This window comes from Cavia porcellus, unplaced genomic scaffold (genome assembly GCF_034190915.1).
Source record: "Cavia porcellus strain 051 isolate PalLab524CR breed Dunkin Hartley unplaced genomic scaffold, mCavPor4.1 scaffold_17, whole genome shotgun sequence".
Taxonomy (NCBI): domain Eukaryota; kingdom Metazoa; phylum Chordata; class Mammalia; order Rodentia; family Caviidae; genus Cavia; species Cavia porcellus.
This window is the reverse complement of record NW_026947500.1, coordinates 49,947,415-49,964,890: the sequence shown is the minus strand read 5'-3', so window position 1 is coordinate 49,964,890 and position 17,476 is coordinate 49,947,415. Positions and strand designations below refer to the sequence as shown.

At 38.0% G+C, this 17,476-nt stretch overlaps 1 protein-coding gene across 1 annotated transcript; it reads left to right on the top strand.

Annotated features, from left to right (window-relative positions):
* The first annotated feature begins 3,745 nt into the window (after positions 1-3,745).
* On the top strand, positions 3,746-4,690 carry LOC100722320 (olfactory receptor 5G3-like). The gene has a single exon (XM_003464337.1). The coding sequence runs from the start codon at positions 3,746-3,748 to the stop codon at positions 4,688-4,690; it is 945 nt and encodes a 314-aa protein (XP_003464385.1).
* Positions 4,691-17,476: the final 12,786 nt, after the last annotated feature.

Below are 17,476 nucleotides of genomic sequence, written 5' to 3'. Positions count from 1 at the left end.
GAAAGGAGTGAAATTACTACATGTGATGTGGACATTCAAAAGATTATAAACACCTACTCTGATAATCTTTCCTCACATAGGTTGGAAAATGCAGAGGAAATGCACAGAGTCCTAGAAAGTTAATTCCTACAGCTGAATGAAGAACATATAAACATTTTGAATAGTGGAATATTAGTTGCTGAAACTGAAAATGTAATTAAACTGTTACCAACAAAAAAGAGCCTGAGAACTGAAAGGAGCTGTCAAAGCCTTCATTGAAAAGAACCAGGATCTCTGAACATTTTTGTACTTTACTTATATTCCTGAGCTTTACTCCTGGTGTGTGTCCTTTTATGTATTTTGCATGAACAGAATGAGCGTGCACATTGCACCCATTTGACATTTTCTCTGCAGTGTGAGTGTTGTCAGTCAGGGTATTCTGTAAATACCACTTTATTGTTCATAAAGTTGTCTTCGTCTCCTGTAAATTCACTCACACTTTGTCTTCTTGTGCTTTGTCATTATTTAGAGAATAGTATTAAATGTTCTACTCTCATTAATCTTTGGAGATATGTAGTCTTTGTTTTGTCTCTTTTGCAGATCTTCTTTTAGGTTCCTAAATTTTGAGAATGCTACGTTGTTTTTGATAATTGGACCTTACTTTCATCATGCACTTATATTCTTTGTCTTGGTAAATTTCTTTATCATCTATTTAGTCTGATGTTAATATGACTGCAATGAGGCTTCTCATTTCCTGAGATACATACTTAAGGAGTTATAAATGAGCTACTGGTGAAATGTGGGAGTTGATAGAATGTCACATCAGCTCTTCTTGATGGGCTAAATGATGAAGCTCACAGCTGAGATGGCTGAGCCTACATTATTCAGCTCCAGGATTTCTTCTCTCTTATGTGACTCCCCCATTGGAATGATGTTGTTGCTTCTCTTCCAACTTTCTGGCTCATCTTATTAGTACTTCTTGGAATAATTTTGCTCTTAACATTATTATTTTTTAAAATTTCACTCACCTTTCTTAACATTTCTACTTGAGAAAATTTGTCATCTACTCTGGCTTTCTTCAGAACTCAACTACTAGTTTTTAGTTTTACCTAGTTGGACTACTAGCTGGCACTGCTCTTTGATATTTCTGTGTATGGATTATCTCTCCCACTATGGTCAAGAGCCCGAGTGTTGATAAATGTTAGTAGAAACTATTCTGTGTTGAACGCTCTTATAAATGCTTTAAATAAATACTTTATTAAACACTTTGAATATTGAAATAATACCTTCAATAAAACTTGGTAACATCAAAGTGAGCCAGTAATCATTATTTATTTTAGAGATTAAGGCAATGAGCTAAAGCTAGTCTTAAAAGATGGTGAAATTTGAGCATCAGTCAACTGTGGAACTGGGATTTATGCCTACTGACACATTTCCAGAATTCACGGTCATTCTCTTTTGTTTCAGCTAGTGCTGGCTGTCCATCGAATAGATTTTAACTAATACAAACAAGTTACTACTCCAGAAATCTTATTTTTGAGATAAAATAGAGAAATTGACAGTTGGTTTCTAAATAATTAGGATGATTTAAATTTTGTCCCTTCAGGTGGAAACCCCTGAGGATTCAGTTCTTTGGGGCCCTGGCTCTACATTGTTGAAATCCCTAAACAAAGCATCCATTATTCTGCCCCTTGTGTAAATCAATCTGCAATTCAAGCATGGCACCTTTGTACCCAGGTCCCTCAAGACTGGGCTTTGTCTTCCTCACCCATGTGCACTGGACAGGCCACCACCATGCAGAGAGCTGATGGTTCCATCCTTACTTCTAGACATTGATGATTTGCTTTCATGAAATCAAGGACAATAAACAGGATATCTTTCAAGAAGTGAGTATGCTGTACTTTGGGCCATGTGAACATTTAGAAATATGGTAGAGACTTTAAAATTTGGGGCTGGGAACCCACAGCTCTGGATCTCTAGAACAGCAGACGTCAGTGCAAGGATTATTTATGTTTTCTTTAGAGTAACCAACTAGTATGAAAGATTTTTTTATGAAATGAATTGTGTGTTGTGTAATCTAAATGATAGATAATATCAATGTACCGTAGTCTTGACTACTGACATTTTTAAGTTTTTTCACTTCAAAAAGTATTTCAAGTAAGTTTAAGTTTCCCATTTTGCAATGTATATGTATTTCAAAACTTCTCATACTTGAGAAATATATATCTATATGTAAGTTTTGTCTATAAAAAGAGAAATAATTCTTTGAAAAGAGAGATGCTACCCTTTAAGAGTTATAAAATTGAAAAATGTTAGGTGTTGGACAGGCATAGCATTCATCCTTTTCACTTTAGAAAAGACCCAATGTAATTTCCATTAAATAAACAAACAGATAGTTATTGGACAAAATATAAAACTAGTCTGCAGCATCTTATTTATCTCCAAACATATATGCAGCAATGTTTGTGTGAATATAAGCAAAATATTTCTGACATGATATAATGTCCATAATAAAACAGGAGAATGTATTGCCTCTGTGATTGTTGACAATTTACTCCATACAACATTAAGCAAGCAATCATTATAAGGATAATATATGGAAAAATATAGATGATGGAATTATTATGTCTTGTTTGAAAATATTATAGACCTAGCTTCTAAAATGATTATTATATATCTTGAATTGGCATTGCTTTTATTTCCAAAGGCTGTTCATTGATTATATTGTGCAAGCCAGATATTTTCATATTAATTATCTTACAAAATCATCTTTTAGTCATTTTAATGAAAAATTTTATCTTTCCTATTGGACTAATGAATCACCTAAAAATGTTTTCTTGAGGATTTTTATTGTGTTATATAGTATACATTTGACATTTCCTATGTGTTATGATTATTAATTCAAAGTAAATGTATTAAGTATTGTTTCTATAAAATCTGACATCTTGTAAAATAGTTTTGTTATTTTAGCTCAATCAATATTTAATTTTCTGCCTAATTTTCATCAAAGGCTCCTGCCTGAGCTTTAAGGCAGGCATCTCATGCCCGTTCCTTGTTTCATATTCTTTTACTTCAATTATGCTGTGGGGGAAATGGTGACTTTCCTTCTTTTCTACTCAATCTTCTCATTCTATAATCCATTTCTGGTTGCCCATTTTACTTCACACTTACCATACAGTGAATCTGGTTCTCTCAGAGTGCATTTCTTTATGAACATTAATGTGTATCATTTATTTGCTCTACTATTAAGAGCGAGAAACTTTTTCCAGTGTGCACTTGATCATTTCCACCTCCCTTTATAAAGGGGAGCAGCCAGCCTATCTCTGAACATTGTGTCTTAGGAACACTATGATATTTAGATACTTCACTTCCCCTTGCTTAGCTTTTCCTTGTCCACTATGAGGATACATGTATTCATAGCCTTATTGTTTGCCCCTCCAAATATATTCTCAAGTGGTTTTCATTTTCCATTCATACTGTAAGATGAGTCATGAATGGTGATTCCCTGTTAAAACAATCTTATAACAAGAAAGAGTTTTAGGTCACATAATTGGAGAACTCATTCAGACCCAAAGATCAATGCTAACTTCCTCAAAAATAAAACAGATCTACTAAGTAGGGATCTTATCTAAACTATCAGCTCAATAAGATTTTAAAACTGTCTTTTATAGAAGTGATTAAACAATTTGTCCTGGGTTTGAATACTAGTTGTGTTTTGTAATGAAATAGTTCTCTTCATTTTTGTGACAGAGTCCCAGCAACCCTGATGGAAGGAAAGAACTGGACAGCAGTGGCGGAGTTTGTCTTCCTGGGCCTCGCAGGTCACCTCCATCAGAAGATCGTCATTTTCTTTCTGCTTCTCTCTGTTTATCTCATCACGCTGGGCAGTAATTTGGGGATGATCACTCTCATATGGCTCGATCCCAGACTCCACAGTCCTATGTACTTTTTCCTTAGCCACTTGTCCTTTGTAGACATTTGCTCTTCTTCTTCCGTCACCCCGAAGACCCTGTGCCATATCTTTGCAGAGAAGAAGAGCATCTCTTTTGTGGGCTGTGCTGCACAGTTGTGGTTCCTTGGTCTCTTTGTGGCAATGGAGTGTTTTCTCCTGGCTGCCATGGCCTATGATCGGTACACAGCAGTGTGTAAGCCCCTGCAGTATACACTCATCATGTCCCCGCGGGTCTGTGTGCAGCTGGTGATAGGATCCTATGCCATAGCTCTTATAAACATCATGACCCATACAGTATTGACGTTTTCCTTACCCTTCTGTGGTCCAAACACAATCAATCACTTTTTCTGTGATATTTCCCCATTGCTTTCTCTAGCATGTGTTGACACTGGGATCAATAATTTGGTGCTTTTTGTCTTGGCTGGAGCTATAGGAGTGCTCAGTGGTGGGATCATCGTGGTATCCTATGTGTGCATCACAGTGGTCGTCCTGAAGATCCAGACTGCCCATGGCAGGTGGAAAGTCTTCTCCACATGTTCTTCTCACCTGGCTACAGTCTCAATAATGTACGGGACACTTTTCTTCACCTATGTCCGACCTAGCTCAGGCTCATCTCTGAGTATCAATAAAGTTATTTCTGTGTTCTATACCATGGTCATCCCTGGGTTGAATCCTCTCATCTACAGCTTGAGGAACAAGGAGGTGAAAGAGGCATTCAAGAGAAACGTGGAGAGGAAGCGCTTTCTAATAGGTGGGTGAGGTAATATCTGTTTGTGTGTGACCACTGATGGGGCAATGCACAGTAAAGAGAGTCTGAGTGAAAGATTGAATGTAAGTTCTGGTGCTGCCTGTTCACAGAATAACTGGGAAATAGAGAACTACTTAAAGACTGTCTGCCTCTGTCTTGTTCTCTGTGACATATGTGTGTTTCAAACTAAGATAGAGATGGATTAAAAAGGTAAACAGGAAATTATACTGGAAGCAAATGTATGTGAATATTTGCACATTCGAGTGTCTGAAAAATTTTTTTTAACCTGACTTGGAAATAGTCAATTATGTAGAAAGAACAAAGCAGTACAAGAAATTTTAACAGTAAACTAACATGGTGTAAGAAATATTTCCGTTCATGTGCCAACAATGAGATGCTCTCCCCTGTCTGTAAGAACAGCCGCAAATTCACAGGCAAATGTAAATAAATGACCAGACATTGACACTGACGGGGATGCTAATTCCCAAAACTACCTGGAAAGAACATCTAGCCTCATATTGGTCAAGTCAATGAGGTAAAATTAAAGTGCCAGTGCTGCACCTTTCATCAGAGACCATACCTTCATATATTTTAACCATGACAAGATTTTTATTTATATGCACATTCATTTTCCACTGGTCACATGAATGGCTCTATTTCTATTAGCAATGGGATAATTTCCATTTACAGTAGCACATTTATATGGTTTGCATAATTATGTAATATTGTATATTATTTGTACATGGTAGTGGTATTTAATGTGATATTTTGAACAATGCATAAAAGCATGCATAGTGGTGCTAAACTTTTCCCTTTCCTCGTCTTTTCGTTTTGTTTGGAGCCTTCAACTGGCTTTATTTTTTTGTGTATGTGGAACATGCTCACTGCTCAATGTTTGTATTCATTTTAAGGAGTAGATGCAGATACTTAACGTATCTTGATTCGTTGTTCTCACTTTCCTCTCCCTACTGTCCTCTCTGCATCATCTGTAGATTTCTCCCTCTATTTTATCATTACAGTTTTATTATTTATTATGATTTTTAGTATATGTTGTGGCATGCAATGATTACACTGGAAGTATTTGGTACATGTACATACTCTTCTCATTTTGATCTCCGTAAAATATGGTTTTGTGAATGTTGGTCACCTGCTATGTTTGCAACCAAAGATTATTCTTTTACCTGATTGTGCCTTGGTATACTTTATCTAACCTCTATTAATCCACCCTCAGTCCCAAAGTTTCATTCCAAAATTCCTCCTTTAGAAATTCAGACCACAGATTCATAAATGACAATACATGAAGAATACATATGTATCAGCATTCTGTAGAATGTAAAATAAAACAAAAATAACAGAAGTACCTATTATTGGAAAAAAGAAAAAAAGCTTCTTTTTGTAAAGTGTTCTGTGGTAAATGTGAAACATGAAAAAGGCACTCAGGAGTGAACCTAGAGAGACCTAATTTATATAACAGCGGCTCTATAAAGTCTATAAAACCTAGGTTATCAAAAAAAGATATAGATCAATTAAAAGCACAGGTCCCATATTTAAAGTGGGAGAAATATATGTAATGAATAAAATGTACTTCCTGTAGGAGTGTCCATGCTGTTGGAAAGAAGCCCCAAGGCACTTAGACATCAAAAAAATCTTGACAAGGTAAGTTTTTGCAGCTTACCTGTAAAACCTTCCCAAGTGTCAAAGTCCTGACACATATTAATACAGCTTCTCTTTCCTTCACACACCTTTCACCAAGTTCCCCTGTAACTTAGCAACTGCTTCAGCACCTGCTTCCTGTTGTCTTTCTGCAAGGGATGTGTCTAGAGTTACAAGGTATGCCTAACTGGCTATTTTCTGCAGGCTATATCATAATGAATGGTAAGAGGGTTAACCTAGCCTTGAGACAAAATAGCAAATGAAAATTGTTCAGTTGACTTGAATGTAAATTTTTCTCTCTTTTTCAGCAAGAATAGAAAAAAATAACTTTTCCTAAACTACTAGGTGTACATGTGTTTCAGAGACTTTATTACCTGATCTCGTGTGTGGTAAAGTGCCCCCAGTTCAGCCAATGAGGACTGAACTTCTAGCATCCTTCAACATCTTCTGAAACCAAGATGTATCTTCGGTGGTGAAGTTGCTGAATTAGGAAGAGGAGGAAAGAACTCTGCTGTAGCCTTCACGCTTTTGTGGTGGTTTTTATTTCACAACTCAAGTTTTCTGGAGTCTACCATTACTACTGACTGTAGGAAGCTGAGATCCTTCAAGCAGCTTATGTTATTGAGCTTCTCCATAGGTGGTGTGTCTCTGAGTAGTATTTTTAATTGCATTAGTATAGTTAGTAACTTTGATTGGGTCTTCTCGGTGAACACAGTCATTGGATAACTTTTTTGGTCTTTTATAACAAAGCATCTGAAGCATCTCCACATCTCTGAGCTTCTGAGCCACTTCCTCAACATCTCCCATGGCATCTATGGAAGCTTCACCTGACTTACTATGCATTCTGATTTTTCCAAGCCAATGCACCACAACTGTGAAAGGTTCAGCCTCACTGCTACCAAAATTTCAAGAGATATAGAGACTGGGGAAGACAGAGCTTTTCGACAACATGCCAGTAAGGCAGAATATGAGCCTCTTGTTCAACAAAGAGCCATCTTGCTTAGGGGTTGCAGGCACCAGGAATTGTAGGGATTTTAAAGGTGGCATATGAAGGGGGGGTTGGTCCTGGAATAGTTACAAATTTCAGGTGGTGTGCGTTTCTGATGACAGGCTGCTCCTACTGGAGGTCACCACGCACTTTAGATTGCAAATGTGTAAAGAGAAGTTACCTGTTCAAAAGCGTTGTGAAGGGGCTGGGGATTTAGCTCAGTGGCATAAGCACCTGCCTTGCAAGCAGGCAGTTGTGAGTTCAATCACTGGTACCAAAAAAGACAAGAAAAAAAAAAGCATTGTGAAGTCTTATAATTCATTTATTTCTCTTTTCCCCACTGCAGGGCTTCTCTGCTGCCGATCTTTAGAATGGCAAAGGTGTCTAACATCAGAAAACATAGGAAGACAGCACAATGCAAATGCTCTCCACGGCAAGGGAAGATGGCAGAAAGGCAACTGTCCCATCAGAGAGCAAAGGAAGACAAAGGAAAAGCCAATTCTGCAGGAGAGGAGAGTGAAATGCAGCTTTCACAGGACAGTTTTCACCCCCTCAGATGCCACACAGGAAAATTGGTAGATGACTAGTAATCAACTGATCAGCTGTGTGACCTCCAAAGACAGTAATGTTTAAAGTCAATTAAAAAAATGAATATTGAGGATTTATTTAGCTCTCTCTCACCTATACTTCAAGTGCTCTAGGGATCAGCTTGTGTGTGTGTGTGTGTGTTGTTTTTTTTTTTTTCCTGTAAACTAATTACCGATGCTTCCATCCTGTGCCAGGTCTATACATTTTTTGATACTTAGTTCCCACTCTGAGACGCACAACACTGAATGGTAGGCAAGCCATGGCACACACCAGCCATATCATACCACACCAGCGAGCATAACTGTTTTGGATATGCAAATTCTGATCTCTTAATTGCTCTGGTCCAGATAAGGAAGACTTTTGTTTTCTACTGTTAAAAGGGTCATTTTTTCAGGGTCAGAGGCTTTAGTATTCAAGGCGTATCTACCCAGTCTGAAACACATCCACACCATGATCCCAGTTCTCATTGTCCTACTCTTTTAAGAGTCCTGACTTTTGTTATATACAATGCTGAGCTAAAACTGCAGTGAACAATGAAAAACTGAAGCAGACACCAATAGACTGAAAGACCGTCCATGCTCACAGACTGATAAAATGAATATTGTTAAATTGACCACAGTGCTAAAAGCTTTTCTCAGCTTCAGTGCAATCCCTATCACAGTTCCAAGTTCTTCTTAGGGCTAGAAAAAAATCTCAGAATTCACTTAGAAACACAAAAGGCAGAATAGCAAAGTAACCCTAAGTGGATAGAGCAAGGCTTGAAGTACCATTTAATACCTGATTTCCAGTTATACTTCAAAGCCATCATGCCTCAAACTGCATTATTTTCACATAAAAATATACATCTAGAAAAGAATGGAGAACAGAGAAAAAAAAACCCATTCAACTACAGTGATCAGATTCTTGATGGAAGTACTGACAATACATGCTGAAGAGACTTCTTGGCATAAACCATCAAATCACGAAGAGCGTGGGGGGAAATAATTCAAGCTTTGAAAGATAATAACCTCCAGCCAAGATTGATATATCCTGCACAACTGTCCCTAGAAATTGATGGAAAAACAAGGTGCTTCCAGGATAAAGAGGAACTAGGGGAATTTGCAACCACCAGTTCAACCCTACAGAGAATACTGCAAGATAATCTAAAAAAGAAAAATACCAAGATTCCAGAAACAGTGGCAGAGAGGCCACAACAAATGGAGCAGAAAGCAAAATGAAGAAGACAAACTGACAACTAATGACAGAAAAGAACTCAACAGAAATGAGGCAGAGAAGGTCAGGTGGTAAGAAGAGCTATTTTGGAGAAAACAAGACATCATAATAGCTAGTGCTGATTTAATATCATCTTGTTTTTAAGTCCCATCAAGCTTTCATTCTTCTGTCTCCATGAGTCTTAACATGTTGTATCTTATTAGATTTTATTATATGTGATAATATAAACAAAACATTTATAGACAAGGAGATTATACAGAAACCATTGTTCATTTTCTGTTAGTTGATTCTAAATACCCAGTAATACTATCATTCCCTTGAAATGTTTTACATTATCTTGATATGTATGGTGCTACAGTATAGGAAGTTATACTCAAAGATTTCAAGGAAAGTGTCACTATGGTAACTACTTTTAGGTCGGGATTATCTTGTGGTGAAACACTATTTTGCTTAAATGGTTATGGTCTGACCTGCAATGTTTTGTTGTTATGACCTCTTTCATCTCAATATCCTTTTTTATTATTTACTTTTTTATTTTTATCCTTTTAATTAAGGGAAAAATAAATAAAAATAGCAGGATATATTATAGTAACCCACTTTGATTTCCTATTAACTTGATTTGAAATCCTGTATTTCTCTCGCCATCTTGTTTTGACTGATTTTCCTCTATTCTATTTTGCTTGATAGTACCAAGTTCAAAAGTATAGGCAACAACTGTAAAGACAACAAGATTCATTATGATGCCCATTCTGGTTGACTATTATCTGCTTTTGAAGACCTGTAATGTCTGCAATGTTTTGGTTTTATTGGTTTTGTTCTTTACTGTTTTGTTCAATTTTATTATAACTGATGATATAGGCAATTCTTTTTAAGATAGCAAGAGGCATTATGGTAAACATTATTGATCACCTTATATATATTTTTTAAAATTATGAATTATGTCCATCCTTTTCATTTGACTGACTCTGTTTTGTTTTGTCACATTTGGTTTTACTCTCTTCAAAACAAAGTAGTAAGAACTGTGGGAGTAATAAAACCCAAAATGTGTAATTGTTATTGTAAAAAAGAAGAGGAAAGTGCTCTAAAGGATATAACTGCATGTATATTTAAGTCTGTAAAATAGATAACCATATTACTAAGTTTTTGTTGGATCATTGAACAGAACTGTTTGCAATCTCACTGCTTGAATGTTTACTTTGTATGCTTTAATTTTGTAACTTTACAACTATTTCTAAGATGATAATATGTGATCTATTAACTAGTGATTTATTACTGTTTATTTTTTTGAAATTCTGTATTACTTGTACCCTTTTTCTGTTTTGTTTGTTTCTCTTTAAATAAAATGAAAAAAAAAAGAAAATCTTATGTAGAGAAAATGTTAAGTAAAGATATAGGTCGATAAAACAAACACAAATGATTTAATTTTTGCAGTATAAATAAGATATAAACATACATGTGTAAATACTTGTATATATTGCATATATATGTGTGCGTGTGTGTGTGCATGTGTGTGTATGCGTCTGCATGACTAACGAGCTCTTTAAAATACAAAGGTCTCTGAATGCGTGATAGAATTGCAGGTCATTTGAATTTTTTTCTTGACATTGTGTATAGAGTTAGAGGAATAGATAAGGATGATAAAAAGGTTTCTCCCTGAAAAAGAGTTAGCTCAGCAGTGGGGTACAATTAATACCATGAAAGGGTTTTGGCCAAGGATAAATTACTGTACAACTATGGCGGTAGTCCAACATGGTGGAAAGCCAAAGAGGGAACGCTTACCATTTGCTGCTTCTTCTTCAGCCCTCATTTCTACTCCCCTCCCTGTTTAAGTGCAAAGAAAATTCCAATCATTTCCTCATACATCATCGATATCCACCCCATGTGCCACATCAGATCAAAGGTCACATAACCCTCTGCTTCTCTGTATCGAGTCAAAGGAGACAGACCAACCACCAAGGGTTGTGTGCTCCTTTCCATGTCCTCAATAAACCTGTTCTTTTCTTCTTTTTACTTTTTGCTTCTCTACTGTGCAAGAAAATTATACCATACCAGATACAAAACTATTACACGGAATGTCAGCATTAGACCTTTGCTCCACCTTTCTCCATTTTCCATACATTATCCTCCAGGAATCTTTCCTCTCTGATCTTGAGGATATAACTCTGGGGCTCTGTTCATCTTGGGGGTTCCTGATTCAGGTCATCTCACCCTGCATCTCTCTGCTGGGCAACAGAAGGAGAATGAAATTGTGTTTCTGTTTTGCACTCCTGAAACAGAGCATTATGTAGTGTTAATTCTTTTTTTTTATTTAAGAGGAAAAAGAGAAAAAACAAAACAGTGTAAGGGTACATGTAATACAGAACTACAAAACAAAACAAAACAAAACAAAAAAAAAACAGTTAGAAATCACCAGTTAATAGATTACACATTATCATCTTAGAGATAGTTGCTCAAGTCAAAGGATCAAAGCATACAAAGTGGACATTCAAACAGTGAGACTACAAACAGTTGTGTTCAGTGATCCAACCAAAAACATTAATATGGTCATCTATTTAACACCCCTAAGCACACTTTCAGTTTTATCCTTTGGAGCACTTTTTTCCCTCTCTTATTTATAACAAAATTTACACAATTTGGGTTTTATTACTCCTTAGTTCTTATTACATATTTTTTGGAGAATAAAGCCAAATGTGGCAAAACAAAGCTATCAGTCAAAACCAAAGATAGATATGGCACATGATGTAAAAACAGAGTATAAGGTTATCAACAATGGTTAGCATAATGCCTCTTGCTTCTTTAAAAAGAATTGTCTATCTCATTAGGTATTATAAAGTTGAACAAAACAGTAGAGAACAAGACCAATAAAACCTAAACCCTGTAAACATGACAGGACTTCAAAAGACGATAATAGTCAAACCAGAATGGGCATCATAGTGAATCTTCTTGCCTTCAAAATAGTTGCCTATACCCTCAAACTTGATACTATCATACAGAATGGAACAGAGTCTCATCAATCAAAACAAGATAGTGGGAATATTACAGGACTTCAAATCAAGTTAATAGGAAATCAAAAAAGTTACTATAATATATCCTGCTAATTTTTCAAAAATTTCCCCTTAGTTAAAAAAATCATAAAAAATAACTAAAAAAATTTTAATGAATATGTGAGAGATTGAGATAAAAGAGGACATAACAACATTACTATGCAGGTCAAAGCCTGACTCTTTCAGCAACCTAGTGCTTCACCACCAAATAACCCGACTTAATAGTAGCTACCATAGTGTCTTTTGCCTTGAAATATTTGAATATAACTTCATATACTATAGCATCAAACATATCAAATCAGTGTAAAACCATTCAAGTGGATGAAAGTATTGTAGAATATTTAGAACCAGCTAACAGAAAATGAACAATGGTTTCTATATTATCTCCTTGCCTATAACAATTTTTGTTTATTCTATCACATATAATAAAATCCAGCAAGATACATCATGATAAAACCCATGGAGACAGAAGAGCCATAGTTTGGTGGGGCTTCAAAAGAAGATGATAGTAAATCAGCACTAGCTATCATGATGACTTGTTTTCTTCAAAATAGCTGTTCTATGATAAAACCATATTTCCACCACTTTTTCCTCACAATAACCCTTTAGAGGTAGCAGAAATAGGTTCTCAGACCACTGACAGAAAAGCAAATGAAGATTCAGGAACATGCATGCCATAGGAAGGCAGCATGCTTTTCAGAATAGAGAGTGGAAGAATCCTACAGACACCATGGCCAGAGCAATCTTACTCCTAAAGATATTTCTTCACTGGTTAGAGTTTGATCTTGAAGACCTAAAGGCAGCGATGCCTAGTGTCTGAGCTTGCTTTAGTACACGATTTCAAATAATGATTTTGATTTTAACCCAAAGGAGCAATGCACTGGTTTGAGTGCATACTATGAGACTGTGATTAAGTATGACCTTCAGGGTTGGTTCATGACATTGCAGAGCTGGAAACCGTCCCTTAGCAGACAGGGATCCTGGAAAAGAGAGAGCAAAAGTGATTCCACGGAGGCGCTGAACACCAACCCTTTTTAATGGGAGGAAAAAAACAATGAATCTGCTTCTGCTGTCTACGGTTCCTATTTGATAATTTTTCTCTGCTTCGTTCATTGAGACATGTTTGCCCCACTTTCCTTCACTCGACCTGTCTATCTTGATAATTGCTTTAGGACAACCCTATTTAAAAGCTCTGTACCTGAGACCTGGTACTGCTTGGTCCATAGTTGGTGGCACTGAACACTGCGCTGGCTCAGAGGTACACTCTGGTGAGCCGGTGGAGGAGGAGGTTGACCTACACTGCTGGTATTTGCTGTGAAAAGCAAACATCTGGTCACTTTGTATGCATGGAAGGAAGTGAAATCTGTGTCCAAAGACATCTCCTGCGCTTGTTGCAGCAACACTGCCAAATTCCAGAAATAGAGCCTATCCATGTGTGGACAAAGACAATCTATATAAATACAAAAGGACAATGTGATTCAGCCTTTGGAAAGTACCAATGGTGTGATATGTATTGTCTGTGGCTTCACAGAGGAGCCCAGAGGACACCTTGCTAGACAAACATGCACAACAAGTTCCTTAGATGGTAGCTGGCTCTGGCTCACATCACCAGAAGCACCATCACTCTCTGTTTTCTCATCATCAGCTTTCTGTCTCGATGATATGTGGCATCGTTCACTTGGGAAAAGTTCTGTGATGCAGACACCCAATTCTCTAGGGTGGCAGAAGGCAGAACATCAAGTCAGAGGACCTGAGGTCAAGTGCTTGCTCTTGGTTTCAAGAGATGTTTCCAGGTTGTTCACGGACTAGAATGTGAGGACCAAAGTAGAGTCTGGGAGCCAGCACTGGGCCACAGCTGCAGTGGACCTCGTACAAAGTGAATGATGACCAAGTGGGCTCACCTGCTGTCTGATCTTGCCGGGAGGATGGAGGAATGGAGGTCTATTCCTCCAGATGCCAAGACTGGCCTGAATCAGTCCAAGAAGAGACAAGAGGGCCAGAAGATACTGGATCCAGATGTCTGGAGGCCAAGAGCCTTTGCCTGTGTTTTCACTCATTTGTCAAGTCTGACCTGCAGATTCAGCCTTTGGCAAATGTTTATTAAGTGAGTGATGTAGGAATGTATGAACAGGGAGAGGGGACCTAATTTCAGGTTCAGGAGAGAACTCTAGCTTTTGTCTCAGAAATACCATTTATAGAAAAAAGAAAAGAGAGACATTGGTCAAATATTTGCTTTTCATCTCTCCCGTTTACATATGTCATTTTACTTCTCACAAGCATGTTGCTAGAAGTGTTAGTACTATTTCTTCTAGAGGAGAGAGCAGATTCAAAGATATGGTGCCAGGGGACAGGCAACTGAAAAGCCGTGAATGTGGGAGAGCTTTGCAAGCTTTTCTGCCCAAAGTCCCTTTATAGTGCAGAAAAATAAATGCATATCTTAGGAGAGGAAGGACCATGAAATTGGAAACAGTGAGCTGCTGCTTTGGTGAAATCTAGGCAGATATTCATTGTGATAAGAGGAATCCACTGTACTGATTCATATGGCTTGAGAGTAGGGAGATATTTAAATCTTTTTCAAAATACATATTAAAGTCTACTTATTGGTGGTTTGGAAATTTAGTACTTTTATAACCGCATTTTCAGCAGGGTTAAGACACAAACTGTGCACTGTATACTTAATCATATCAAAATCCTTTCCCAGTCACAGAAAGTGCAGACTGCACAGTGAACACTGGTCAAAAGCATCCTGTGAGTGAGGACTCAGCACTATCAGCGTGGACTGAGGTGCACTGGATGGGCTCTGGGGCTGATGCCGGGCATTGGGGAAGGTTACAGAGTCAGCAGTCAGGGTGCAAAACGGTGAGGGCTTCAAAATGGTGGCTGAAGTCTGTTGCCTAAGACTAATATTGCCCAGGCCTGTGCCATAAACCGTTCTTCCTCCAGGGTGACAGCACCCAGTGTTCAGCCCCAGCAGCGCCCTTGCCCGGGACACCCCAAGTCTTGACAGAGTGAATGGGTGGCATGTGCACTGAACTGGCTGTCCTCCAGGAGGTCCATAGGGCCTTTGGAGGCATCTCTGGGTACAGATAGTTTCTTCCATTCCCAGTCCGTTTTGAGCACACTGAGTGAGTGAGTGACCAACCTACTTCACTGCATTGTCTCAAATGGCTTTGCTCTGTCTTGTACTGTTGTATTTTTACTACTTTCAAAATAAAATTTTTTAAAAAAGGAGAAAATATACTACTGCAAATGCTCATGGAGTGGGAGGAGGCAGCCAGTTGGGGCTGCTCTAAACCTTCCTCAGGCACAGAGACCCAAGAATGCAGCCTGGAAAGAATGTACATGGTTTACAATCACAATGAATTTAAACTCTGGGAAGCAGGTTGGACATCCCCTGCACAAGGTTTAAATGTTATTCTTATTACCTAAGAAAAAAGGGAAACAGTTCTGCTCAATAAAGTGGTGGAAATACATTTTTTTTATTTTAAAGAGAATAAAAACAAGTTAAAAAAAAACAGAGCAAAGCCAATCATAAAATCCAGTATAAGTGACACAGGATTTCAAAACAATATGAAATCAGCAATGGTTACCATAATGCCTCTTGTTGTCTTCAAAACAGCTGTAGATACCTTCAGATATAGTAGAAATAGAAAAAAAAACCAGAGCAGAGTAGAACCAATAGAAACAAAATAATGAATGCAATAAAGGGCTTCAAAACAAGCCAATAGTAAATCCAAAATGGCTACCACAGTATATCTTGTTATCTTGGAAATAGTTGCCCATGCCACTGGATATAACAAAATCAAACAAAACAGAACAAAACAAAACCCAACACCCCCAAAAAACAATAAAAATAATACAGTACCTTAAAACAAGATAATATGGAATCAACAATTGCTACCACCTTCTGAAGGAGAGACCCATAGATGTGAGACTGTGAACCCTGATCCTCTGAACAGATGATCAGATCACTGGTTCTCGACCTGCAAGATCATTGAAACACCAGATACCACAAGCATCAAATTTCACTTCACATGAATAGCCATCGTCACAGCCTATGTTTCTCCAGATCAGCAGGTTGCTTACAGGGGTAGGGAGAATTGGCTTTTCTTATTTCACTGTTCCTTGTTGATTTCTTATTCTTTTATCCCACAATCCATGAGTTGTGCTGACTCACAGAAAAAGGCTGGGGTCTGGCTGTGCCCCAGGTGGCCACAACCTGTGCATGGTGCTGGTTCACCGCAGGGGCTTGCTTCCTACTCATTTCTTGTTCTCTTCCTCTGCAGTCCTCAATGACACTAACTCACAGGGTGTCTTAGTTTTTACTCATTGCTGAGACAAAATACCTGAAGCCCAAAGTTGGGAAAAGAAAGATTTATTTCTTAAAGGTTTTGGAGGTTTCAGTCCACTCTTAGTTGGCTCCAAGACATGTGGGCATGGCTGGGCCACAGTTCATGGCAGCTGCAAACAGCAAGCAGGAACCAGCAAAGAACAAAAAACACCTTCTTTCCTGCTATTACATCACATCCTGGCTCCACCCCTATGTGGATGTAGCACTGTTATCATCAATCCAAGCACTAGACAATGAACCAATCACAAATGCTCAATGCAAACTTATGAGGCCTGGGTGACACAGACATAAACCATTTCATTACACCCCTGCCCCCCAGGACTCATGTACATTCTTTATACAAAAGACATTTAATCCACCTCCAAGAGTTGCCAAAGTCCTAACAGTTTCAGCATTGCTGAATAGTCCAAGTCCGAAGTCTCCTCCAAAATCTATGGCAAACTCTTAACTGTAACCCCCCTGTACGAATGAAACAAGGTTAAACATTTCTGAAATGTAAAGGCACAAGATAAATATTATCATTACAAAAATTACAAACAGGGGAATATAAAGCCTTGGAAACAAAGCAAGTCCAACATCCAGCAGGGCAAACATTAAGTCCTAGAGTTCTGTGCTCAGCATCTGAAGTAAACTGGTTGCAAGCTCTAAAAGGCTTGGGTGATTCCAACCCCATGGCACTTCCAGGGATTTCAACTCCCACATCTTTCCTCTTAAATCCTTTCTGCTTGCTTTTTGGAGCTTTCCTTGGATCATCCACATTCCTGGCTTTTCCAAACTTCTGGGGTCTCCACTGCACCTTTGGCTTTACCCTTACATCTTCACAAATTGCCCTCTCAGGGTCACACTGCTTGGCCTCCCAGGCCCTTTGCAATCAAGGAGGAAGCTATCTTACCCTCAGAAAGCATGCATTTTCTTTGCACCTAAAACCAGCACCTTGTGGATGCCTCCAAGGTCTGCTGCC